At 43.0% G+C, this 27,731-nt stretch overlaps 1 protein-coding gene across 1 annotated transcript in view; it reads right to left on the reverse strand.

The window, feature by feature from the left end:
- LOC109901194 (glutamate receptor ionotropic, kainate 2) overlaps positions 1-27,731 on the reverse strand; it is a gene marked incomplete at its 5' end in the record, with an annotated part of 156,119 nt that overhangs the window by 82,674 nt on the left and 45,714 nt on the right. The window contains 3 exons of the mRNA XM_031836208.1: positions 9,950-10,063; positions 11,191-11,298; positions 14,397-14,540. Coding sequence (XP_031692068.1) covers positions 9,950-10,063; positions 11,191-11,298; positions 14,397-14,540 — 366 coding nt within the window. The remainder of the gene's footprint in view (positions 1-9,949; positions 10,064-11,190; positions 11,299-14,396; positions 14,541-27,731) is intronic.

The following is a 27,731-nucleotide window of genomic DNA, read 5'->3' on the forward strand; positions in this document are numbered from 1 at the left end:
GCAAGGGTAGCATTCCAGAGGGACATCAGAGACTGTAACGTTCTTTGCTTCACGGAAACATGGCTCGCTGGAGAGACGCTATCGGAGTCGGTGCAGCCAGCTGATTTCTCCACGCATCGCGCCGACAGAAAACAAACATCTTTCTGGTAAGAAGAGGGACGGGGGCGTATGCTTCATGGTTAACGTGACGTGGTGTTATCATAACAACATACAGGAACTCAAGTCCTTCTGTTCACCTGATTTAGAATTCCTCACAATCAAATGTCGACCGCATTATCTACCAAGGGAATGCTCTTCGATTATAATCACAGCCGTATATATTCCCCCCCAAGCAGACACATCGATGGCTCTGAACGAACTTTATTTGACTCTTTGCAAACTGGAATCCATATATCCGGAGGCTGCATTCATTGTAGCTGGGGATTTTAACAAGGCTAATCTGAAAACAAGACTCCCTAAATTCTATCAGCATATCGATTGCGCAACCAGGGCTGGAAAAACCTTGGATCATTGCTATTCCAACTTCCGCAACGCATATAAGGCCCTGCCCCGCTCTCCTTTCAGAAAAGCTGACCACGACTCCATTTTGTTGATCCCTGCCTACAGACAGAAACTAAAACAAGAAGCTCCCGCGCTGAGGTCTGTTCAACGCTGGTCCGACCAATCTGATTCCACACTCCAAGACTGCTTCCATCACGTGGACTGGGATATGTTTCGTATTTCGTATTGTTTCGTATTTCGTATTGCGCCCAGACGGCATCCCCAGCCGCGCCCTCAGAGCATGCGCAGACCAGCTGGCTGGTGTGTTTACGGACATATTCAATCAATCCCTATCCCAGTCTGTTGTTCCCACATGCTTCAAGAGGGCCACCATTGTTCCAGTTCCCTAGAAAGCTAAGGTAACTGAGCTAAACGACTACCGCCCCGTGGCACTCACATCCGTCATCATGAAGTGCTTTGAGAGACTAGTCAAGGACCATATCACCTCCACCCTACCTGACACCCTAGACCCACTCCAATTTGCTTACCGCCCAAATAGGTCCACAGACGATGCAATCTCAACCACACTGCACACTGCCCTAACCCATCTGGACAAGAGGAATACCTATGTGAGAATGCTGTTCATCGACTACAGCTCGGCATTTAACACCATAGTGCCCTCCAAGCTCGTCATCAAGCTCGAGACCCTGGGTCTCGACCCCGCCCTCTGCAACTGGGTACTGGACTTCCTGACGGGCCGCCCCCAGGTGGTGAGGGTAGGCAACAACATCTCCACCCCACTGATCCTCAACACTGGGGCCCCACAAGGGTGCGTTCTGAGCCCTCTCCTGTACTCCCTGTTCACCCACGACTGCGTGGCCACGCACGCCTCCAACTCAATCATCAAGTTTGCGGACGACACAACAGTGGTAGGCTTGATTACCAACAATGACGAGACGGCCTACAGGGAGGAGGTGAGGGCCCTCGGAGTGTGGTGTCAGGAAAATAACCTCACACTCAACGTTAACAAAACTAAGGAGATGATTGTGGACTTCCGGAAACAGCAGAGGGAACACCTCCCTATCCACATCGATGGAACAGTAGTGGAGAGGGTAGTAAGTTTTAAGTTCCTCGGCGTACACATCACAGACAAACTGAATTGGTCCACCCACACAGACAGCATCATGAAGAAGGCGCAGCAGCGCCTCTTCAACCTCAGGCGGCTGAAGAAATTCGGCTTGTCACCAAAAGCACTCACAAACTTCTACAGATGCACAATCGAGAGCATCCTGTCGGGCTGTATCACCGCCTGGTACGGCAACTGCTCCGCCCACAACCGTAAGGCTCTCCAGAGGGTAGTGAGGTCTGCACAACGCATCACCGGGGGCAAACTACCTGCCCTCCAGGACACCTACACCACCCGATGTCACAGGAAGGCCATAAAGATCATCAAGGACAACAACCACCCGAGCCACTGCCTGTTCACCCCGCTATCATCCAGAAGGCGAGGTCAGTACAGGTGCATCAAAGCTGGTACCGAGAGACTGAAAAACAGCTTCTATCTCAAGGCCATCAGACTGTTAAACAGCCACCACTAACATTGAGTGGCTGCTGCCAACACACTGACTCAACTCCAGCCACTTTAATAATGGGAATTGATGGGAAATGATGTCAAATATATCACTAGCCACTTTAAACAATGCTACCTAATATAATGTTTACATACCCTACATTATCCATCTCATATGTATACGTATATACTGTACTCTATCTCATCTACTGCATCTTTATGTAATACATGTATCACTAGCCACTTTAACTATGCCACTTTGTTTACATACTCATCTCAAATGTATATACTGCACTCAATACCATCTACTGTATCTTGCCTATGCCGCTCTGTACCATCACTCATTCATATATCTTTATGTACATATTCTTTATCCCCTTACACTTGTGTCTATAAGGTAGTGGAATTGTTAGCTAGATTACTTGTTGGTTATTACTGCATTGTCGGAACTAGAAGCACAAGCATTTCGCTACACTCACATTAACATCTGCTAACCATGTGTATGTGACAAATACAATTGGATTTGATTTGATTTGATTTGAATCATGGAACACATAGGACTACTGCCTAATCAAAGTCATGGAACACATAGGACTACTGCCTAATCAAAGTCATGGAACACATAGGACTACTGCCTAATCAAAGTCATGGAACACATAGGACTACTGCCTAATCAAAGTCATGGAACACATAGGACTACTGCCTACTAATCAAAGTCATGGAACACATAGGACTACTGCCTAATCAAAGTCATGGAACACATAGGACTACTGCCTAATCAAAGTCATGGAACACATAGGACTACTGCCTACTAATCAAAGTCATGGACACTGTGCTATCTAACCTCCAAAAAAGCTTCAATGCCATACAACACTCCTTCCGTGGCCTCCAACTGCTCTTAAACGCTAGTAAAACCAAATGCATGCTTTTCAACCGGTCGCTGCCTGCACCTGCATGCCCGACTAGCATCACCACCCTGGATGGTTCCGACCTAGAATATGTGGACGTCTATAAGTACCTAGGTGTCTGGCTAGACTGCAAACTCTCCTTCCAGACTCATATCAAACATCTCCAATCGAAAATCAAATCAAGAGTCGGCTTTCTATTCCGCAACAAAGCCTCCTTCACTCAAGCCGCCAAGCTTACCCTAGTAAAACTGACTATCCTACCGATCCTCGACTTCGGCGATGTCATCTACAAAATGGCTTCCAACACTCTACTCAGCAAACTGGATGCAGTCTATCACAGTGCCATCCGTTTTGTCACTAAAGCACCTTATACCACCCACCACTGCGACTTGTATGCTCTAGTCGGCTGGCCCTCGCTACATATTCGTCGCCAGACCCACTGGCTCCAGGTCATCTACAAGTCTATGCTAGGTAAAGCTCCGCCTTATCTCAGCTCACTGGTCACGATGGCAACACCCATCCGTAGCACACGCTCCAGCAGGTGTATCTCACTGATCATCCCTAAAGCCAACACCTCATTCGGCCGCCTTTCGTTCCAGTACTCTGCTGCCTGTGACTGGAACGAATTGCAAAAATCGCTGAAGTTGGAGACTTTTATCTCCCTCACCAACTTCAAACATCAGCTATCTGAGCAGCTAACCGATCGCTGCAGCTGTACATAGTCTATTGGTAAATAGCCCACCCTTTTCACCTACCTCATCCCCATAATGTTTTTATTTATTTACTTTTCTGCTCTTCTGCACACCAATATCTCTACCTGTACATGACCATCTGATCTTTTATCACTCCAGTGTTAATCTGCAAAATTGTAATTATTTGCCTACCTCCTCATGCCTTTTGCACACATTGTATATAGACCCCCCCCTTTGTTTTCTACAGTGTTATTGACTTGTTAATTGTTTACTCCATGTGTAACTCTTTGTTGTATGCTCACACTGCTATGCTTTATCTTGGCCAGGTCGCAGTTGCAAATGAGAACTTGTTCTCAACTAGCCTACCTGGTTAAATAAAGGTGAAATAAAAATAATAAAAAAATAGGACTACTGCCTAATAAAAGTCATGGAACACATAGGACTACTGCCTAATCAAAGTCATGGAACACATAGGACTACTGCCTAATCAAAGTCATTGAACACATAGGACTACTGCCTACTAATCAAAGTTAAACTCTTACAGTTAGAAATGGTCAAACTAGAAATGATGATGAAAATTTTAAAATAATCAACTAATACTACAGAAACCCTATTTATGAAATATACACTATATATAGAAAAGTATGTGGACACCTCTTCAAATTAGTGGATTCGGCTATTTCAGCAACACCCGTTGCTGACAGTTGTTTAAAATTGAGCACACAGCCATGCAATCTCCATAGACAGACATTCACAGTAGAATGGCCTTGCTGAAGAGCTCAGTGACTTTCAATGTGGCACCGTCATAGGATGTTACCTTTCCAACAAGTCAGTTTGTCTAATTTCTGCCCTGTTAGAGCAGCCATGGTCAACTGTAAGTGCTGTTATTGTGAAAATGTGGAAATGTCTAGGAGCAACAACGGCTCAGTCGAGAAGTGGTAGGCCACACAAGCTCACAGAACGGGACCGCCGAGTGTTGAAGCACGTAGCGCGTAAAAATTGTCTGTCCTCGGTTGCAACACTAACTACCGAGTTCCAAACTGCCCCTGGAAGGAACATCAGCACAATAACTGTTTGTCGGGAGCTTCAAGAAATGGGTTTCCATTGCCACACAAGCCTAACATCACCATGCGCAATGCCAAGCATCGGCTGGAGTGGTGTTAAGCTCACAACCATTGGACTCTGGAGCAGTGGAAAGGCATTCTCTGGAGTGATGAATCACGCATCACCATCTGGCAGTCCGACGGACGAATCTTGGTTTAACAGATGTCCGGAGAACGGTACCTGCCCGAATGCATAGTGCCACCTGTAAAGTTTGGCGGTGGAGGAATAATGGTCTGGGGCTGTTTTTCATGGTTTTCGCTAGGCCCCTTAGTTCCAGTTGAAGAGAAATCTTAACGCTACAGCATACAATCAAATCAAACTTGTCACATGTGCCGAATACAACATGTTTAGACCTTACCGTCAAATGCAAACTTACAAGCCCTTAACCAACAGTACAGTTCAATATTTAGTTTATTTACCAAATAAATTAAAGTAAAGAATAATAAAAAAGAAACACAATAAAAAAACAATAACGAGGCTATATATAGGGGGCACCGGTACTGAGTCAATGTGCAGGGGTACAGGTTAGTCCAGGTAAGGGGGGGTCAAATGTAAATCATTTGGTGGCCATTTGATTAATTGTTCAGCAGTCTTATGGCTTGGGGGTAGAAGCTGTTAAGGAGCTTTTAGTCCTAGACTTGGCGCTCCGTTATCGCTTGCCGTGTGGTAGCAGAGAAAACAGTCTATGACTTGGGTGACGAGTCTTGGAGTCCTGGATGGCAGGAAGCTTGGCCCCAGTGATGCACAGGGCCGTAATACCCTCTATAGTGCCTTACGGTCAGATGCCGAGCAGTTACCATACCAGGTGGTGATGCAACCGGTCAGGATGCGCTCGACCCATGACATTCTGGATTATTCTGTGAACCCATGACATTCTGTATGATTCAACAGTTTGGGGAAGGCACCTTTCCTACTTAAGCATGACAATGCTCCTTTGCACAAAGCGAGGTCCATACAGAAATGGTTTGTTGAGATCGGTGTGGAAAAACTTGAATAGCCTGCACAGAGCACTGATCTCATCCCCATCGAACATCTTTGGGATGAATTGGAACGCAGACTGCGAGCCAGGCCTAATCGCCCAACATCAGCGCCCGATCTCACTAATGCTCTTGTAGCTGAATGGAAGCAAGTCCTGCAGCAATGTTCTGAAATCTAGTGGAAAACCTCCCCAGAAGAGTATAGACTATTATAGCAACAAAGGAGGGACCAACTCCATATTAATGCCCATGATTTTGGAATGAGTGTCCACATCATTTTGGTAATCTAGTGTATATTTGAAACAGGTTTGATTTCAAAGTTGGTTAGTAAAGAAATTCAGCGAATTGAGTGTCTGTGCTTTGACTAAAGAAACCAAAAGAGGAGCTATGAAGTGTATGAAAAGACAAGGAAATAAAGTAAATAAGCTTGAAAGGTTGATTTGTCAATTCATTTATTTAGATTCCCATCACCTGTTACCTTAGTAACAACTCCTTACCCTTGGAGCGTTGTGTAAAATCAGTTTCTGCTGAACGGGGAAAAGGGTTTATAATATAATGCATATATAGCTGATCCCCCAGCCATTGCAGGTGTGCAGAGCCAGAGAGACATGTTTGACAGATGATGGGTAGAACGGGTTATCAACAGGATATAGTGTTGCACTAGCTACTTATTGTTGATTATACCGTCATTTAGCTTAATGAACCTTTACAGTAGTTATTTGTCAGTGTGAGGTAATTAATGAGTTTTTCACATCTGTCTCATTCATAATCATAATTATACTGTGAGGCTATTCACAGCCTGTTTGCATTGCTTGTATGAGTGTGTGTGTGTTTGCATTCTCTCTCAGTCCATCAAAAGGCATAGAATACAGATAACACAAAGGTTAGAAGTACAGATCTAGACCTGAGCACATAACATATTCATATTAAGTCTAACTTTCATAGTTTCTCTCTCTCTCTCTCTCTCTCTCTCTCTCTTCTCTCTCTCTCTCTCTCTCTTCTCTCTCTCTCCCTCTCTCTAAATTCAATTCAAAGGGATTTATTGGCATGGGAAACATGTTTAAATTGCCAAAGGAAGTGAACTAGATAATAAACAAAAGTTTTAAAAAACTATAAAAAATGTGCATTAAACATTCCAAATGAATAGACACTATAAATGTCATATTATGGTTCCTCTCTCTCTCTCTCTCTCTCTCTCTCTCTCTCTCTCTCTCTCTCTCTCTCTCTCTCTCTCTCACTCTCTCACTCACTCACTATCCCTATTCTTCTTCCTCTATCTAATCCCTCCCTCCTCCCCTCTCTCTCCTCCCAATATCTCTTGGTAGTAAATAAAAGTATCATATCAAATTCAGTTTCAATTAATTGTTCCTCATGTCTGGCATACTAAAAGCCCCTCCCACAGGGGAAACAGGGCTATAGGACTACTACAATTGGTGCCCTGGGTGAGGAGGATTCTCTAGTGGAGCCAAAAGGATGTGGAATCTGTTTATGTCCACTACGATGATTGGTGCCCCAGGTGAGAATGATTCCATAGGGTTGTATACAGTGGGATCTGAAATAATTGACACCCCTGGTAAAGGTGAGCAATAATGACTATATAAAAGAAATAATTCAAATACTGAGCTATATTGTATGATATATTGAGCTATATTGTATGATATATTGAGCTATATTGTATGATATATTGAGCTATATTGTATGATATATTGAGCTATATTGTATGCTCAGAGAAAGCGATTAAGTATTTATTTTTTTCAAAAAAAGAGTTGGAGAACACATTGGGAGGGATCTTGGACCATACAGAATCCTTCCAGATCTTTGATATCCTTCATCTGCGCTTATGGACTGCCCTCTTCAATTCAAACCACAGGTTTTGATAAAGCTAAAAAGTCATCTGATTCATACCAGTTTCCCCGTCCCTGCCGATGAAAACCATCATGTTCTCAGAGTGATGAGAGGTGTTGGGTTTGCGCCAGACATAGCATTTTCCTTGATTGCCAAAAGCTCAATTTTAGTATCAGAGTACCTTCTCCCATATGTTTGGGGAGTCTCCCACGTACCTTTTGGCAAACACCAAATGTGTTTGCTTGTTTTTGTCTTTAAGCAATGGCTTTTATCTGGTCACTCTTCCATAAAGCCCAGCTCTGTGGAGTGTACGGCTTAAAGTGGTCCTATGGACAGATACTCCAATCTCCGCTGTGGGGCTTTGCAGCTCCTTCAGGGTTATGTTTGGTCTCTTTGTTGCCTCTCTGATTAATGCCCTCCTTGCCTGGTCCATGAGTTTTGGTGGGTGGTCCTCTCTTAGCAGGTTTGTTGTGGTGCCATATTCTTTCCATTTTTTAAATAATGGATTTAATGGTGCTCCGTGGGATGCTCAAATGTTTTGATATTTTTTTATAACCCAACCCTGATCTGTACTTCTCCTAAATGTTGTCCCTGACCTGTTTGGAGAGCTCCTTGGTCTTTATGGTGCCGCTTGCTTGGTGAGGCCCCTTGCTTAATGGTGTTGCAGACTCTAGGGCCTTTCAGAACAGGTGTATATATACTGAGATCAAGTAACAGATCATGCGATACCTAGATTGCACACAGGTGGACTTTGTTTAAGTCACATAACTTCTGAAGGTAATTGGTTGCACCAGATCTTATTTAGGGGCTTCATAGCAAAGGGGTTCAATTATGCACACACCCCTTTTCTGTTTGTAATTCTTTTACATTTCTTGAAACACATTTTTTTTTATTTTTTTCACTTCACCAATTTGGACTATTTTGTGTCTGTCCATTACATGAAATCCAAATAAAAATCTATTTAAATTATAGGTTGTAATGCAACAAAATAGGAAAAACGCCAAGGGGGATGAATACTTTTGCAAGGCACTGTACATGTACTGTGAATTTAACCACTAGTCTATTACCAGTATGAGGTCTTGACAAAATGGCCAAAACTCTTTTGATTAGTTCAGATTTCTGGCATTGAAAACTAATTACAGCTCCACCTTTTAAAGAGGGGCTTGTAATCCTTCAGTCTGGCATGAAAAAAAATGCAGAGAAGTTGGATAAAAGTGCGCATCAATCAAATGTAACAAACCCAATTATTGTCAGCACTCTCTCCTCTTTTCTCCTCCCCTCAAAGCCAGCCAAGATCTCCCCATGACTCACTAATTACAGACATGTAGAGTCTTAACTAATAACAGCAATTCAATCAGCGCACAGCGGCAGAATGCATGGGAGAGGTAAGGCAAGCGCAGCACGGGATAAATAATGACAAACCGCAATTTGGTTGATATTGTTATTTTTACGCTCTGCTTCTTAATAATCGGATCGTAAATTGCGTTAATTTTCTTGATTCTAGAAGCTTCCTGTTTAGTCGTGATGAGTCAATTGTGGCGGGCTCTGGTATGGCTTTCAGAAGGAGGAGATAGGAGGGATGGAGTCGTCGTGTAGCCTACAGAATCCCTACAGCACCAGAGCAGACTTTCTTTACAACTCACAGACAACTCCACCCCAACAGATAGACACCACAGGATCGGGAGTGATACGCTCATCGTTGAAGCTAAGTGTTTTTTATAAATCTTCTAAAGAGTGAACAATAACAATACACAGGATTTTTATAGCGCTTTTCTAAAATGGCAAATACGGTTTGATGAAACCTGAGGAAGACAGCCGTGAGTCCGTCTGTGTGACTCATAGAGAAGCATTAGAGATCCTAGGGAACTCTTTAACTTCCCCCAGAGTTCCCCTGAATGTCTGGGTTTAACATCACTGGGTAGAGTAAAAACTCCTCAACAGAGGGACTAATAAAATGCCACATAGAGAGAGAGCCTTAAAACATTACATCATATTGGACAATCAATCAGCCAATTAGCCCTGCCTGAAACTGTTCTCAACCAATTGGAAAGGGACCTCTCCCCAGCAGTGAAGTGAAGTGTGGACTGGCAATTTAAAAGTGGTGTACTTCCATTCAATTTGCTCACAGGCCGACAACCATCCTGAGAAATTCAAGTGGAGCACTTTTCAAAGAAAATGACCTAAAAACTAAATAGGAATAACACCTTTTCCAAGGAGTCAATTAAATATTAGAGCAGTTCTGGGCATTCACAATCACTTATATAGAGGTAGAACTCTGTTATAGCACCCAGCTGACAGTTAGTACAGCAATTTCATTCCTCTATGAATAGACAAAAAGTGTTTACCACAGAGCAAAGAGGGAATGGTACTTACCAGTATGGTGGAGACAACTAGAGATCTGTTGGCTAAGGAGTCTGTGACATTGGATGTCTTCCCCTTCTGGTGGTCTGTCATGTTCAAGCCACTAGGAGGGTCCCATGTTCCAATCTGAGGGGAAAAACACAGAAAAACATTAGCATTTAGTGCAATTCAGTTATATCTTCTACGCAGAAATACTGTTCAGGGAAGAGTGTGTCTATGAGAAAATATGATGTGACGTGCGTTATTACAAACATGCAACCACCCTCCCGCCTGCCCAACCCACCCACCCACACACACGCGCGCACACACACACACACACACACACACACACACACACACACACACACACACACACACACACACACACACACACACACACACACACACACACACACACACACACACACACACACACACACACACACACACACACACACACACACACACACACACACACCTCTTCCACAGAGAGCTAGAGGCAGATCCTGATCCTAGATCAGCTCTTATATCACATCTCGCAGGTTAAGAGTTAAGAGTTCACACTGCTGTCAGCCGTGTCCTAAGGGTGCTGGAGGAAATTCTGGGAATGTGTGCTTGAGCTGAAGAGGTGGAGTACTGAGTATATGTGTGTGCATGTGTGTGAGTGTGTAAGGAGGGGTTGGTGGAAGCTGAAAGAAGAAGAGAAGGAGGAGAGGGGCGAGCCTACAGGGGCCTCTCACCCTGGCTGTGTTATTCTCTTACCCGCTACAGGGCTTCTCATCTCAGCAGACACTCTGCTCTGTAGCACCAACCCACTACAGACACAACAGCCCTGCTCCTCTCTCTGATGCCCACTACTGAGGCCTTAGAGATGGCTGCTTTGTAATTGTAAATCAACTGTTTAATTCAGACTTCATGAGGCTGGAGGGCTCCTGAAGGTTTTTCCATTAAGAGAGTAAATTATTCATGGAGGCGCAGACACACGCCACAGAGAGGGATGGGGAGGTCAGGAGCAGCTGAGAGGCACACACAGGGGAGCATGTGTGTTAGGAGGGTGTGTGTGTGTGTGGGTGTAGGTTGGATCTGTTGTGTTGACAAGCTTTTGTTTATGAGTTATCTCCTCCATAGATGTGCACACATGGTCATGTATTATAAATATGCACACACACACACACACACACACACACACACACACACACACACACACACACACACACACACACACACACACACACACACACACACACACACACACACACACACGCCCCTAGTACCTTCTCCAGTCCATCCTCCTTCAGACTAATCACATCCAGGTCAAAGTCTGTCCTCAAGCCGTTGGTTCTGTTGAAAGTGATCCGCCCAGTCAAGCCATCCCAGTGGGCCTGGGGGAGAGAAAGAGAGAGGTGTAGGAAGCGAGAGAGAGACAGAGAGAGAGAAAAAGACAGAGAGAGGGAGAGAGAGAGAAAGAGAGAGAGAGATTCATCATAACCAAAGAGGAAGAGGTCACACTCATTCTCAGCAAAATAGAGACATTCATTATTCATTAGAGTTCACCTTTAAGCAAGGCACACAAACACACAAAGGTATGCTGCACACACAGACAGACAGACACAAACACACACCCACACACACACACACTTATTTATTAATACCACACACACAAACTCGATACAGCTTTCTCCAGGACACAGATGCTTTTTGGACATAATTCTGATGGTTGCTTTAGTAACAGTGGGATAGTTATTACCCAATCTGTAATGATACAGGCACTGCTTTGGAATGCTGAACATTGAGCATAAATGTGGCCCTAAGCACTGAACTCTCTTGTGTTACATTGCACAGCAAGTGTTGAATTCTGTGCCCTTTTCTTAGAGAAGCAGGAGCAACTGGCTTAAAGCGGATGTTATTTCAGAAAGAACCTGTAGTATGACTCATCTAAAGTCATGTTATTACAGGCTCATAAATGTCACATTGTTCCTCTACGTTGGGAAGAGAACGCTAGATGAAAGAAGATTGTGTCACGCCCTGGTCTTAGTATTTTGTGTTTTCTATATTTATTTGGTCAGGCCAGGGTGTGACAAGGGTTTATTTTGTGTTGTGTTTATGTATGGGGTTTTTTCGTAGGTTTTGGGATTGTGGCTTAGTGGGGTTTTCTAGCAAAGTCTATGGTTGCCTGAGGCGGTTCTCAATCAGAGGCAGGTGATTCTCGTTGTCTCTGATTGGGAACCATATTTAGGCAGCCATATTCTTTAAGTGTTTCGTGGGTGATTGTTCCTGTCTTAGTGTTTTGTATTTCACCAGATAGGCTGTATAGGTTTTCACGTTCCGTTTGTTGTTTTGTATTGATTGTGTTTTGTCTACATTAAACATGTATCGAATTAACCACGCTGCATTTTGGTCAGACTCTCCTTCAACGGAAGAAAACCGTAACAGATTGTGGATTTCTAAGAAATAACTACAATTACCTGCCTATGTGGTTGGACATGGTTATGTTGAAAATAACAGTGGAAATTGGTCATAATCTAGGTTTAAATACATTTAAAGAAATACATATGAAATACATTTTAATAAATCCGTTTTCAATAGATGTAGTATGTTCAGTGTAATGTTAGCCTCTGATACAGTGGTGATTCAGTAATAGTGTAATGTTAGCCTCTGATACAGTGGTGATTCAGTGATAGTGTAATGTTAGCCTCTGATACGGTGGTGATTCAGTAATAGTGTAATGTTAGCCTCTGATACAGTGGTGATTCAGTAATAGTGTAATGTTAGCCTCTGATACAGTGGTGATTCAGTGATAGTGTAATGTTAGCCTCTGATACAGTGGTGATTCAGTGATAGTGTAATGTTAGCCTCTGATACAGTGGTGATTCAGTGATAGTGTAATGTTAGCCTCTGATACAGTGGTGATTCAGTGATAGTGTAATGTTAGCCTCTGATACAGTGGTGATTCAGTGATAGTGTAATGTTAGCCTGTCATACAGTGGTGATTCAGTGATAGTGTAATGTTAGCCTGTCATACAGTGGTGATTCAGTGATAGTGTAATGTTAGCCTGTCATACAGTGGTGATTCAGTGATAGTGTAGGGAAAGAGGGATACCTAGTCAGTTGTACAACTGAATGTATTCAACTGAAATGTGTCTTCCGCATTTAATCCAACCTCTGAATCAGAGAGGTGCGGAGCATCCACATCATCCACTTGCTCAGGGGCAGAACGACAATTTACCTTGTCAGCTCGGGGATTCAATCCAGCAACCTTACAGTTACTGGCCCAATGCTCCTACCTGCCAGGCAGTGATAGTTCAGTGTTAGCCTGTGATACAATGGCCATGCAGTGATAGTTCAGTGTTAGCCTGTGATACAGTGGCCATGCAGTGGCAGTTCAGTGTTAGCCTGTGATACAATGGCCATGCAGTGATAGTTCAGTGTTAGCCTGTGATACAGTGGCCATGCAGTGATAGTTCAGTGTTAGCCTGTTATACAGTGGCCATGCAGTGATAGTTCAGTGTTAGCCTGTGATACAGTGGCCATGCAGTGATAGTTCAGTGTTAGACTGTGATGCAGTGGCCATGCAGTGATAGTTCAGTGTTAGACTGTGATGCAGTGGCCATGCAGTGATAGTTCAGTGTTAGCCTGTGATACAGTGGCCATGCAGTGATAGTTCAGTGTTAGACTGTGATGCAGTGGCCATGCAGTGATAGTGTAATGTTACCCTGTATGTCACTCTGGATCGACAGTGCAGTGGTGTATAAAGACCATCAGGCTAAACAGTGGTGTCATTTATGAGGGCTGGCTGGTGTCCACCCTAGTACTGGTCCACAGGCTTAGAGAGAGAGAGCACTAGAAGTGGCGAGATGTGAGATTATTTGCGCGGCGGTTCGAGACGAAGAGCTTTAATATGTCATTCCTCCCTACCCCCCATTCCTCCCTCCCCACCCTCCACACACGCCACCCCCCAGCCGGGAGCAGTGTGAGTGTTCTGGTGATATCTCACAGAGCAAACAGAACAGAACAGGGTAGCTAGGCTTTACAGACCCTAAATATAGCCTGGGCTATATATCTTTAACTGCCTAACAGACAGACAGGGACGTTTGGATTAACCACCCCAGTTTCCAGAATCTATCTAGCACACTGAGGAATAATTAGCCCAGATTAAAATCATGTAGACCCATTCTGTAGGGACATGATATGAAAACAGAGAGACAGGTTTAAGATTAAGATGGTTGCAGTAGAAACAAAGCATTTCTCTTTCATTTGCATTGATTTCTTTGATTGCCCCCCTGTCACCATCCAGCTTGTCTCTCTGAATGTCTCTCTTGTGTCTCTCTGTCCTATGTGTGTTGTAGGTGTTCCCTCGCTCTTTCATGCTCTCTCTCCTATGTGTGGGTAGGCTGTCTCTCTCTCTTTCATTCTCTCTCTCCATGTCCATCCCTCCCCTGCCTGTCCAGTGGGCCAGTGTGTAATGTATAATACTACGTACCTCTTTGATGAGGGCCATGAATCTGTTCCCAAAGCGCCAGGGTTTGTGTCTGTTGCACTGTAGGGAGCTGACAGTGATCTGCTGAGACTGCTGCACGGCCACGGCCACCACGTGCACGGCATCGTACATGAGCGCAGCGTCCGTCTGGAAAACAACAGAGAGAATGTAGAATTGAAATGTTTTATATATACTGAACAAAGATATAAACGCAACATGCAAACAATTTCAAGGGTTTTACGGAGTTACAGTTCATATAAGGAAATCAGTCAATTGAATTAAATAACTTGTGCCCTAATCTATGGAATAGCGCAGCCATGGGTGGACCTGGGAGGGCATAGGCACACCCACTGGGAAGCCAGGCCAGGCCAATCAGAACGAGTTTTTCCCCACAAAATGGCTTTATTACAGACAGAAATACTCTTCAGTTTTATCAGCTCTCTCCGGGTGACTGGTATCAGATGATCTCGTTGATGAAAAGGCCGGATCTGGAGGTCCTGGACTGGGGTGGTTGCACCTGGTCTGTAGTTGAGAGGCCGGTTGGACGTACTGCCAAATTCCCTAAAATGATGTTGGAGTCGGCTTATTTTAGAGAAATGAACATTACATTCTCTGGCAACAGCTCTGGTACACATTCCTGCAGTCAGCATGCTAATTGCACGCTGCCTCAAAACCTGGGACATCTGTGACATTGTGTGACAAAACTGCACACTTTATGTTAGGTGGATGGATTATCTCGGAAAAGGAGAAATGCTCACTAACAGGGATGTAAACAAGTGGCCAACATTTGAGAGAAATGTGCTTTCTGTGCATATGGAAATTTCTGAAATCTTTTATTTTGGCTCAGGAAACATGGGACCAACACTTGTTGCATTTATATTTTTGTTCAGTATAATTTCATCAGTCTGTTGTCTCCACTTGCTTCAAGATGTCCACCATTGTTCCTGTACCCAAGAAAGCGAAGGTAACTGAACTAAATGACTATTGCCCCGTAACACCCACTTCTGTCATCATGAAGTGCTAGGAGAGGCTCGTTAAGGATCATATCACCTCTCCTGTTCCTGACAGCCTAGGCCCACTACAATTTTCATACAGCCCTAAAAGATCCACAGATGACGCAATCGCCATTGAACTGCACAATGCCCTATCCCATCTGGACAAGAGGAATGCCTATGTACAGTACATACAGTGCCTTCAGAGAGTATTCAAACCCCTTGACTTAATCCACATCTTGTGTTACAGCCTGAATTCAAAATGAATTAAATATTTTTTTCTTCTCACCCATCTACACACAATACTCCAGCATGACAAAGTAAAAACATGTTTTTAGACACTTTTGCAAATGTATTACAAATTAAATACAAAAATATATATTTTACATAATTATTCACACCCTGAGTTGATACATGTTAGAATCACATCTGAGTCTTTCTGAGTAAATCTCTAAGACAAGGTTCCCCAACTGGTGGCCCTCTGTCCGAATCTGGCCTGCGGGTGTTTTATTTTGAAAGGTGAGTTTGTCTCCCAGTGTCTGGTGGAAAGCAAACTAAACCAGGTTTTCTTCTAGGATTTTGCTTGTGCAAAGCTCTGTTCCATATATTTGTAACCTAAAAAACGATGTAGTCCTTGCTGATGACAAGCATACCCATAACATGATGCAGCCACCACCATGCTTGAAAGTATGATGAGTGGTACTCAGTGACGTGTTGTGTTGGATTTACCCCAAACATAACGCTTTGTATTCAGGACATAAAGTACATTTCGTTGACAAGTTTTTTGCAGTTTTACTTTAATGCCTTATTGCAAACAGGATGAATGTTTTCAAATAATTGTATTCTATACAGGCTTCCTTCTTTCACTCTGTCATTTAGGTTAGTATTGTGGAGAGAGACCGAAAACTGTTAGTATTCTCAGTTTTCTCCTATCACAGCCATTAAACTCTGCAACTGTTTTATAGTCACCATTGGCCTCATGGTGAAATTCCTGAGGGGTTTCTTTTCTCTCTGTTAACTGAGTTAGGAAGGACGCCTGTATCTTTGTAGTGACTTGGTGTATTGATACGCTATCCCAAGTGTTATTATATTATATTATTATTATTACCATGCTCAAAGGGATATTCAATGTCTGCTTTTTTTTACCCATCTACCAATAGGTGCCCTTCTTTATTGGGCATTGTAAAACCTCCCTGGTCTTTGTGGTTGAATCTGTGTTTGAAATTCACTGCTCAACTGATTATAACAGATAATTGTATGCGTGGGTACAGAGATGAGGTAGTCATTGAAAAATCATGTTAAACACTATTATTGCACACATGGTACATCAACACAACTTATTATGTGACTTGTTAAGCACATTTTTACTTCTGAACTTATTTAGGCTTGCCATTTCAAAGCGGTTGAACGCTTATTGACGCAAGACATATCAGCTTTTAATGAATATTTAATTTAAAAATGAATCTAATAATATAATTCAACTTTGACATTATGGGGTATTGTGTGTAGGCCAGTGACAGAACATCTCAATTGAATCAATTTTAAAATCAGGTTGTAACAACAAAATGAGGAAAAAGTCAATGGGTGTGAATACTTTCTGAACACATTGTACTGTTCACAGAAATGTCCTTGTTTTTGAAAGAAAAGCACATTTTTTGTTCATTACAATAACATCAAATTCATCACAAATACAGTGTACACATTGTTAATGTTGTAAATGACCATTGTAGCTGGAAACGGAAGATTTTGTATGGAATATCTACATAGGCGTACAGAGGTCCATTATCAGCAACCATCACTCCTGTGTTCCAATGGCACGTTGTGTTAGCTAATCCAAGTTTATCACTTTAAAAGGCTAATTGATCATTAGAAAACACTTTTGCAATTATGTTAGCACAGCTGAAAACTGTTGTTGTGATTAAAGAAGCAATAAAACTGTCCTTCTTTAGACTTCAAATCAAATTACATTTTATTGGTCACATACACATGGTTAGCAGATGTTAATGCGAGTGTAGCGAAATGCTTGTGCTTCTAGTTCCGACCGTGCAGTAATATTCAACAAGTAATATAACCTAAGGAATTCATCTGAATATGTACATAAAAATATATGAATGAGTGATGCCCTAACGGCATAGGCAAGATGCAGTAGATGATATAGAGTACAGTATATACATATGAGATGAGTAATGTAGGGTATGTAAACATGATATAAAGTGCCATAGTTTTTAAGTGACTAGTGACACAGTTATTACATCCAATTTTTTATTATTAAAGTGGATAGAGATGAGTCAGTGTGTTGGCAGCAGCCACTCAATGTTAGTGATGGCTGTTTAACAGTCTGATGGCCTTGAGATAAAAGCTGTTTTTCAGTCTCTCGGTCCCAGCTTTGATGCACCTGTACTGACCTCACCTTCTGGATGATAGCGGGGTGAACAGGCAGTGGCTCGGGTGGTTGTTGTCCTTGATGATCTTTTTCGCCTTCCTGTGACATCGGATGGTGTAGGTGTCCTGGAGGGCAGATAGTTTGCCCACGGTGATGCGTTGTGCAGACCTACTACCCTCTGGAGAGCCTTACAGTTGTGGGCAGAGCAGTTGCCATAGCAGGCGGTGATACAGCCCGACAGGATGCTCTCGATTGTGCATCTGTAAAAGTTTGTGAGTGTTTTTGGTGACAAGCCAAATTTCTTCAACCTCCTGAGGTTGAAGAGGCGCTGTTGCGCCTTCTTCACCACGCTGTCTGTGTGGGTGGACCATTTCAGTTTGTCCATGATGTGTACGCCGAGGAACTTAAAACTTTACACCTTCTCCACTACTGTCCCGTCGATGTGGATATGGGGGTGCTTGTTGAGACTTGTTGAGCATCTGAAGCACCAGCATTTGTGGGTTCGTTTACAGGCTCAAAATGGCCCGAAACAAATAACCTTCTTCTGAAACTGCCAAGAAACTGAAGATCTCGATCTGTGTACTACCTGAAAAACTCCCGTCTCAACGTCAACAGTGAAGAGGCGATGCTGGCCTTCTGGGCAGATTTGCAAAGAAAAAGCCCATATCTATATATTCCATAAAAAAATCTGCCGTTTGCAGCTTCAATAGTAATTTACAACATTAACAATGTCTACACTGTATTTCTGATCATTTTGATGTTATTTTAATGGACAAAAAATGTTGCTTTCCTTTCAAAATCAAAACAATTTCTAAGTGACCCCAAACTTTTGAATGGTAGTGCATATATTTAAAATTTTCCTCAAAGTAGTTACCAGTAGAGCCCAAGCTAGAAAGGGTGGGCAGGATCAAGTGCTGGTTCAGGTTTTTAGGGGGAAGCTACTTCCACCATTGGGTGTCAGGACAGAGAAGAGCTTGGACTCGGCTGAGCGGGAGCTTCCCTCCCATAGGGGTGGAAGGGCCAAGAGACCTGAGGTGGCAGAATGGAGTGCTCAGGTTGGGGTGTAGGGTTTGAGCATAGCCTGAAGGTAGGGAGGGGCAGGTCCTCTTGCTGTTAATTAAGCACCATGGTCTTGTAGTGGATGCGAGCTTCGACTGGAAGCCAGTGGAGTGTGCTGAGGAGCAGGGTGACATGGGAGAACTTGGGAAAGATGAACACCAGGCGGGCTGCAGCATTCTGGATACAGGGATTTGATGGCACAAGGAGGGAGCCCAGCCAACAGAGAGTTACAGTAGTCTAGACGGGAGATGACAAATGCCTGGATTAGGACCTGCGCCACTTCCTGTGTGAGGTTGGGTCGTAGTCTACGGATGTTGTAGAGCATGAACCTGCAGGAGCGGGTCACTGCTCTGATGTTTGTAGAGAACGACAGGGTGACATCCAGGGTCATGCCAAGGTTCTTTGCACTCTGGGAGAGCGACACTGTGTAGTTGTCAACCGCGATGGAGAGGTCTTAGAGCGGGCAGACCTTCCCCAGAAGGAAGAGCAACTCCTTCTTGTCAAGGTTGGTACTTGAGGTGGTGGGTTGACATCCAAGTTGAGATATCTGCTAGGCACTTTATTACTGCACTGTTGGAGTCAGAAACAGAAGCATTTTGCTGCACCTGCAATAACATCTGAAAAATATGTGTACGTGATCAATACAATTTGATTTGATTTTCACAGTCAATTGGATGCCTACGTCACAGCATCGGGCATGAACGCAGTGTCTGTATGTGGAACAGAGAGACCATGTGTCATCACCGCATCACAAATCATCACATATTACTAGATCGCACCACATGTATCAGTCTACAGATGTAGGATCTTAATATGAGCCAGTTTGCTACAGCAGGAAAATAATCCTGCAGCAACAAAATGTGAATTATTATGTGGATTTTAAGTAATTTTGATTTTTGTAGGGGTTGATACATTTTTCTTAAAGGGAAAATCAAGTCTGAAATCTCAAAACCGGAAATGACAAAATCCAGAAGCATTTTTAAACCTCAAATACATTTTCTGCATTGCAGGAAAGTTCTCTTGCAACAGGGCGATCAAATAAAGATTCCACATCTGTTCATGAGAGCAACGTCTATCTGTGAAACAACAGAGAGAATGTGTCCTTATCATGTCATCACATCCCCGTCAATAGGCTACGTCACAACAACTCAGTGGGATGTCAACCATCAGAAATATGACAACAGCTTGAGTCTCCAACAAGAGAGACAATGTGTCATCATCCCCGCCAACCACATCACAGATCATTCATATCATCCCATTATCACACCCCAGTCAATGGAATGTCTGTGTCATATAGATCTCATTTCATTGGGATGTCAACCATTCAAACTGTTGCATCCTCGTGGCCTACCTAACTTGGTTGGACTGTGAGACTTCCATCATGAAAATACACAATGTTATTATAGGAAACAAAGAGAGAGGAGAGAAAGGAACAGGGAAGAGGGCAAGAGAAGCAAAGAAAGGGCTATTTTCTAATATGCCAAATAACCATGGTGACATGACATCTACAGCACACAGCACATTAGACAAACAATCATAAAAAGGTATGATAAACCCAGACATCTCTAATCTCTGAAAACACACTGTGTGTATACCAAATGGCACCCTATTCCCTACATAGCGCCCCATGGGCCCTGGTCAAAAGCAATGTCCTATATAGGGAATAAGGTGGCATTTGGGACTCTCATAGAATCTGCAGCTTACTCCTTCACTCTCTGTAATAATAAACGGCTGACAGTAAACAGAAGTGCGTAAGGAGACTGATATGAGAGCAACTTATCAGAGAGAAATGCCAGTCATCCACGCTCCAAGTTCCACACCCCTAATTCCACAGTCCCTCAAAAAAATCTAATTAGTGTTTGTCTCGCTTGATTGGAAAGCAATCAAAATAGCTCCTTACGTTTGTTGTATGGAAATCATGACTGAGGGTTGCCGTTGGAAACCGCTGTCCTGCTGAATAAATCAGGACCTAAACCTATCATTTCTCCACCCTTGTCCCGATTGTTTGCCTGAAGCGGTTGTGACGGCAGTTTGGATGATAATATGGTGTTGTGGGTGGTTGCTGTCAGTGGTGTAATGGTGGGGGAGTTCAGGAATAAAATCGTGTGATATTAATAATGTCTATTTTAAAAGGTGTTAATAAGAGGGAAGTGAAGCTGGACACCCTGGAGGACGGGGGGTGATGGAGTGGTGTGGTCGCCAGCTGCAGAGTGACAGTCTGTCTTTCCCTGAGGGGTGGAGGGGGTGAAGGATAGGAAAGGGACCATTCTCTGCTGTCCACACTGCCTCAGTAACTTCCCAGAGAGAAGTGTCTTTATAATCACTCTGGTGTAGTGTGGCACCTGTCAATCACAGTGCAGAGAAGGTGGGCCACAGAGTGGGCTGGCTGGGATGGGGAAGTGGGAAGGTTGGTTTAAGTCTGAGATGGGGGGCAAGGGGGACTGTGTGAATTTTGGCAACGGCTGCTTGAGTGCTTTTCTCTCTTTTCCCCAGTGCTGTGTGAGCCTCTGAAGAACCAAGCAGGCAGCAAGCCTTGCAAATGATTTAGCAACAGCGCCACTTCACTCTATAAACATCTCATTAAAATCAATTATGTCACTCCTGACTGAAATTAAAGCTAAACGCTTTAAAACCTGGCTTTTCCCTTGTGTCAGCCAGTATGAACATTACACCTGACGCTGTCTATTCTTCTGCCTCGTTCTTGCCTCCTTCTCTTCTCTCTCTTCTCCCCCGTCTCTGTCTACCGTCTATGTCTCTCTCTCTCTCTCTCTCTCTCATTCTCTTTCCTCATCTCTCTCTCTCTCTCTCTCTCTCTCTCATTCTCTTTCCTCCTCTGTCTGTCTCTCTCTCATTCTCTTTCCTCATCTCTCTCTCTCTCTCTCATTCTATTTCCTCCTCTCTCTCTCATTTGCTTTCCTCATCTCTCTCTCTCTCTCTCTCTCTTTCTCTCTCATTCTCTTTCCTCATCTCTCTCTCTCTCTCTCTCTCTCATTCTCTTTCCTCCTCTGTCTGTCTCTCTCTCATTCTCTTTCCTCATCTCTCTCTCTCTCTCATTCTCTTTCCTCATCTCTCTCTCTCTCTCTCATTCTATTTCCTCCTCTCTCTCTCATTTGCTTTCCTCATCTCTCTCTCTCTCTCTCTTTCTCTCTCATTCTCTTTCCTCATCTCTCTCTCTCTCTCTCTCTCTCATTCTCTTTCCTCCTCTGTCTGTCTCTCTCTCATTCTCTTTCCTCATCTCTCTCTCTCTCTCTCATTCTATTTCCTCCTCTCTCTCTCATTTGCTTTCCTCATCTCTCTCTCTCTCTCTCTCTCTTTCTCTCTCTCTCTCTTATTTATTCAATATTTATTTAGATTTATGGATTTATCGATGTATTATTTATTTATTATTTAGATGTATTAAATAATAATAATTAAAGGTGGCTGCAGCCTTCAAGCCGGAGCTTGCACAGTCGCTAGCACAGTCATGATGCTCTGGCTCTTTTGACTGGAACATAAACACCCTGAGAGAGGCGGGGCCACTGGAGAGAGGAGCAGCCAGGGGAAAAGGAAAGGCTGTAGAGAGCAGAGCAGCTATGAGACCAGGCAGCCACTGGCAGCACATGCCCACTGAAAAGGCCCCATCACGCACCTGTATCAGAGGAAACCCCCACACTACCCTCACTCCCACTGGACACTTCAGTCTAGACACCCCTGAGTCATACAGTATAGGCCTCATAGACATGGTTCTGTATGACACATTTTTTCCACATTTTGTTAAGTTCTAAAATGGATTAAATAAAAATAAATCCTCAGCAATCTACACACAGTACCCCATAACGACAAAGCGATTTGATATTTTTGCAAATGTATAAAAACCTGAACAGAAATACCTTATTTACGTAAGTATTCAGACCCTTCACTTTGAGACTCGAAATTGAGCTCAGGTGCATCCTGTTTCCATTGATCATCCTTGATTGGAGTCCAGCTGTGTTAATTTCAATTGATTGGACATGATTTGGAAAGGCACACACCTATCTACGTATATAAGGTTCCACAGTTGACAGTTTATGTCAGAGCAAAAACCAAGCCACGACGACGAAGGAATTGTCCATAGAGCTCTGAGACAGGATTGTGTCAAGGCACAGATCTAGGGAACGGTACCAAAAATGTCTGCAGCATTGAAAGTCCCCAAGAACACAGTGGCCTCCGTCATTCTTAAATGGAGGAAGTTTGTAACCACCAAGACTCTTTTTAGAGGATCAGAACAACAGTTTTCAACTGTGCTAACATAATTGCAAAATGATTTTCTAATGATCAATTAGCCTTTAAAAATTATCAACTTGGATTAGCGAACACAATGTACCATTGGAACACAGGAGGGATGGTTGCTGGTAATGGGCCACTGTACGCCTATGTAGATATTCCATTAAATATCTTCCGTTTCCAACTACAATAGTCATTTACAACATTAACAATGTCTACATGGTATTTCTGATCAATTTGATGTTATTTTAATGGACAGAAAATGTTTTTCTCTTTAAAAAACAAGGACATTTCTAAGTGACCCTAAACTTTTGAATGGTAGTGTATGTAAAAAATTAGCAACAATTTCTAAAAACCTGTTTTTGCTTTGTCAGTATGGGGTATATTGTGTAGATTGATGAGGGAAAATAACAATTTAATTAATTTTAGAATAAAGGGTCTGAATACATCACCACTCCAAACAAAGAACCTGCCCTCGCCATTCACAGATCATTTGGCTTCAGATGAAAAACTAAAATGCAGGAAACTAAGTTAAATGAAAATTAAACCATTCATTCATTACTTAACATGCTAATTATTTAATTTAGTTTTTAAATCACACATATAATAATGAGTCTGATCTGACTATTCCCAAAAGTCCCAAGGCCTACTATTAAAGACAATAAAGATAAGACTAAAGAAAAATGTGGATGTGTCATTTATCTCCTCAATGAAGTTAAACTAGGATGTGTCATTTATCTCCTCAATGAAGTTAAACTAGGATGTGTCATTTATCTCCTCAATGAAGTTAAACTAGGATGTGTCATTTATCTCCTCAATGAAGTTAAACTAGGATGTGTCATTTATCTCCTCAATAAAGTTAAACTAGGATGTGTCATTTATCTCCTCAATGAAGTTAAACTAGGATGTGTCATTTATCTCCACAATGAAGTTAAACTAGGATGTGTCATTTATCTCCTCAATGAAGTTAAACTAGGATGTGTCATTTATCTCCACAATGAAGTTAAACTAGGATGTGTCATTTATCTCCTCATTGAAGTTAAACTAGGATGTGTCATTTATCTCCTCAATGAAGTTAAACTAGGATGTGTCATTTATCTCCGCAATGAAGTTAAACTAGGATGTGTCATTTATCTCCTCAATGAAGTTAAACTAGGATGTGTCATTTATCTCCTCAATGAAGTTAAACTAGGATGTGTCATTTATCCCCTCAATGAAGTTAAACTAGGATGTGTCATTTATCCCCTCAATGAAGTTAAACTAGGATGTGTCATTTATCCCCTCAATGAAGTTAAACTAGGATGTGTCATTTATCTCCTCAATAAAGTTAAACTAGGATGTGTCATTTATCCCCTCAATGAAGTTAAACTAGGATGCGTCATTTATCTCCGCAATGAAGTTAAACTAGGATGTGTCATTTATCCCCTCAATGAAGTTAAACTAGGATGTGTCATTTATCCCCTCAATTAAGTTAATTAGTGTTGGGGGACGAGCCAGATTAAGGCAGCAGTGGGCTGGATGATGATGGTTATGTGTGTTGGCAGGGTTATCTTTTATTTGGAGGCTAGGCTAGTCGTCTGGGTGCTGGTGTTGTTTTGTCTGCGCTGTAATGCCATGTGATGCGTAGGGCCCCTGGGGGGCCTCTGGCTCTCCAGCCTCTCTGATTAAAATCTGTCTCTGACCAGCCTGAGCTGAGGCCCCGGGTCTGTGTCTCCTCACCCTCTCTCCCCTCTCACTCACACCTAAATCACCATGACATTCCCCCTTCCCTCCACCTCTCTCTCTCTCTCTCACCCCCCCCCCTCCCCTGCTTACTCTCCCATAGACAGGATATCTATTAGTGGGCAAAACAAAGACCAAGCTCCTCTGTTCTGCCGTGTTGTACTGCCATGTTGTTGTAGGCCTTACTGCGGAGAACTAGAGGGATGTCTAATTGTGTAGGCAATCGTGACGATGCATATTCCTGTGAAATTGAGAGTTAGATAAAATGAGTCCTGGTGTTGATATGAGATCGGTGTGTCTGTGTTTCAGATATCCTGACTACACCCTGCTCATCCAGGTAACATACTCAGTAGGAGCAGAGTAAGCCCCCTCCAATCCATCCATTCCTCCCTCCTCTACTCTTTCTCTACACTTCTAGTCTCTCCATCAGCTCCAATTCTCCACAGCTCACAGGCCCAGGCCCAATAACACACACACAAACAGCCAGCTTCTTGTTGATAAGTAAGTAAACTTAAATAAGGGCTCTTTATTGAGCTAAATTAATCATAAAATTGGCCAGTCTCTGGGTGTTATTGTGGGCTGGCATGTTGAGTAAGGAGTTTGTTACGGGTATGTGGCAGCCTAGGGGGAGTGAAGGTGAACACTGAGGGACTTACTCAATGACTACAGCTTTCAAGTAACCCTGGCTGTTGTCGGCATGGCCAGCTGCAGTGCATTATGGGACTGCGGAGGTCCTCAGTAGGAGACACAGGGGAGGGGCCAAACTACAGGTAATTTAAATGTATCCATGGCACCATGGAAGGTTTCTCTCTCAGTATGTATAAACCCATTGATGTATGTTAGATGTTTCTATTCTATTGAACAACCTGAATACTGTTTTGTGGCTGTTCAACACTATCAAATAGTATAGTAAACATTAAACAGTGTTTAAACAACTCAGAGACTGGTTGTGGTTGTGGTTATGGCAGAGAGTGTGTGTGTGTGTGTGTGTGTGCGTGTGCGTGTAATGACAATATTACAATGGAAGTTGTCTCTCCATCTCCCTCTATCTCTCTCCCCCTCTCTCTCTTTCTCTCCGCCCCATTACCATCTGAAACATATTATGCCAGGAAATTAGTCTTGAAGATGACTGGCTGGTGATTGCCAACAACTGTGTGCATGTGTGTGTGTGTGTGTGTGTGTGTGCACACACAACTCACAAATCTCCAAGTTAGCGACCCTAATGTGTAGAGATGACTGGGTGATGAGAACAGGGCCTCTGGTCCACTCCAGCCCACCATCATGGCTGTCTGTTGATCCTGGTTAGGCATCTCTTGAACACGCTCATGTACCTCAATGAACCCTGCTACATGTTCAACAAGCTTCCTGTCACACACACACCGACCAAATGTCAGGATTCTCACCCTACACACAAAACATGCTGTTTTCCTACTAATATAAACATATCCACATGTTGTTCTCACCTCAAATTCTCAGATTATGGCCATCTCACAGAATGTTGAATTACAGTGCCTTGCAAAAGTATTCGGCCCCCTTAAACTTTGCGACCTTTTGCCACATTTCAGGCTTCAAACATAAAGATATAAAACTGTATTTTTTTGTGAAGATTCAACAACGAGTGGGACACAATCATGAAGTGGAACGACATTTATTGGATATTTCAAACTTTTTTAACAAATCAAAAACTGAAAAATTGGGCGTGCAAAATTATTCAGCCCCTTTACTTTCAGTGCAGCAAACTCTCTCCAGAAGTTCAGTGAGGATCTCTGAATGATCCAATGTTGACCTAAATGACTAATGATGATAAATACAATCCACCTGTGTGTAATCAAGTCTCCGTATAAATGCACCTGCACTGTGATAGTCTCAGAGGTCCGTTAAAAGCGCAGAGAGCATCATGAAGAACAAGGAACACACCAGGCAGGTCCGAGATACTGTTGTGAAGAAGTTTAAAGACGGATTTGGATACAAAAAGATTTCCCAAGCTTTAAACATCCCAAGGAGCACTGTGCAAGCGATAATATTGAAATGGAAGGAGTATCAGACCACTGCAAATCTACCAAGACCTGGCCGTCCCTCTAAACTTTCAGCTCATACAAGGAGAAGACTGATCAGAGATGCAGCCAAGAGGCCCATGATCACTCTGGATGAACTGCAGAGATCTACAGCTGAGGTGGGAGACTCTGTCCATAGGACAACAATCAGTCGTATATTGCACAAATCTGGCCTTTATGGAAGAGTGGCAAGAAGAAAGCCATTTCTTAAAGATACCCATAAAAAGTATCGTTTAAAGTTTGCCACAAGCCACCTGGGAGACACACCAAACATGTGGAAGAAGGTGCTCTGGTCAGATGAAACCAAAATTGAACTTTTTGGCAACAATGCAAAACGTTATGTTTGGCGTAAAAGCAACACAGCTGAACACACCATCCCCACTGTCAAACATGGTGGTGGCAGCATCATGGTTTGGGCCTGCTTTTCTTCAGCAGGGACAGGGAAGATGGTTAAAATTGATGGGAAGATGGATGGAGCCAAATACAGGACCATCCTGGAAGAAAACCTGATGGAGTCTGCAAAAGACCTGAGACTGGGACTGAGATTTGTCTTCCAACAAGACAATGATCCAAAACATAAAGCAAAATCTACAATGGAATGGTTCAAAAATAAACATATCCAGGTGTTAGAATGGCCAAGTCAATGTCCAGACCTGAATCCAATCGAGAATCTGTGGAAAGAACTGAAAACTGCTGTTCACAAATGCTCTCCATCCAACCTCACTGAGCTCGAGCTGTTTTGCAAGGAGGAATGGGAAAAAATGTCAGTCTCTCGATGTGCAAAACTGATAGAGACATACCCCAAGCGACTTACAGCTGTAATCGCAGCAAAAGGTGGCGCTACAAAGTATTAACTTAAGGGGGCTGAATAATTTTGCACGCCCAA

This window comes from Oncorhynchus kisutch, linkage group LG2 (assembly GCF_002021735.2).
Source record: "Oncorhynchus kisutch isolate 150728-3 linkage group LG2, Okis_V2, whole genome shotgun sequence".
Lineage (NCBI taxonomy): Eukaryota > Metazoa > Chordata > Actinopteri > Salmoniformes > Salmonidae > Oncorhynchus > Oncorhynchus kisutch.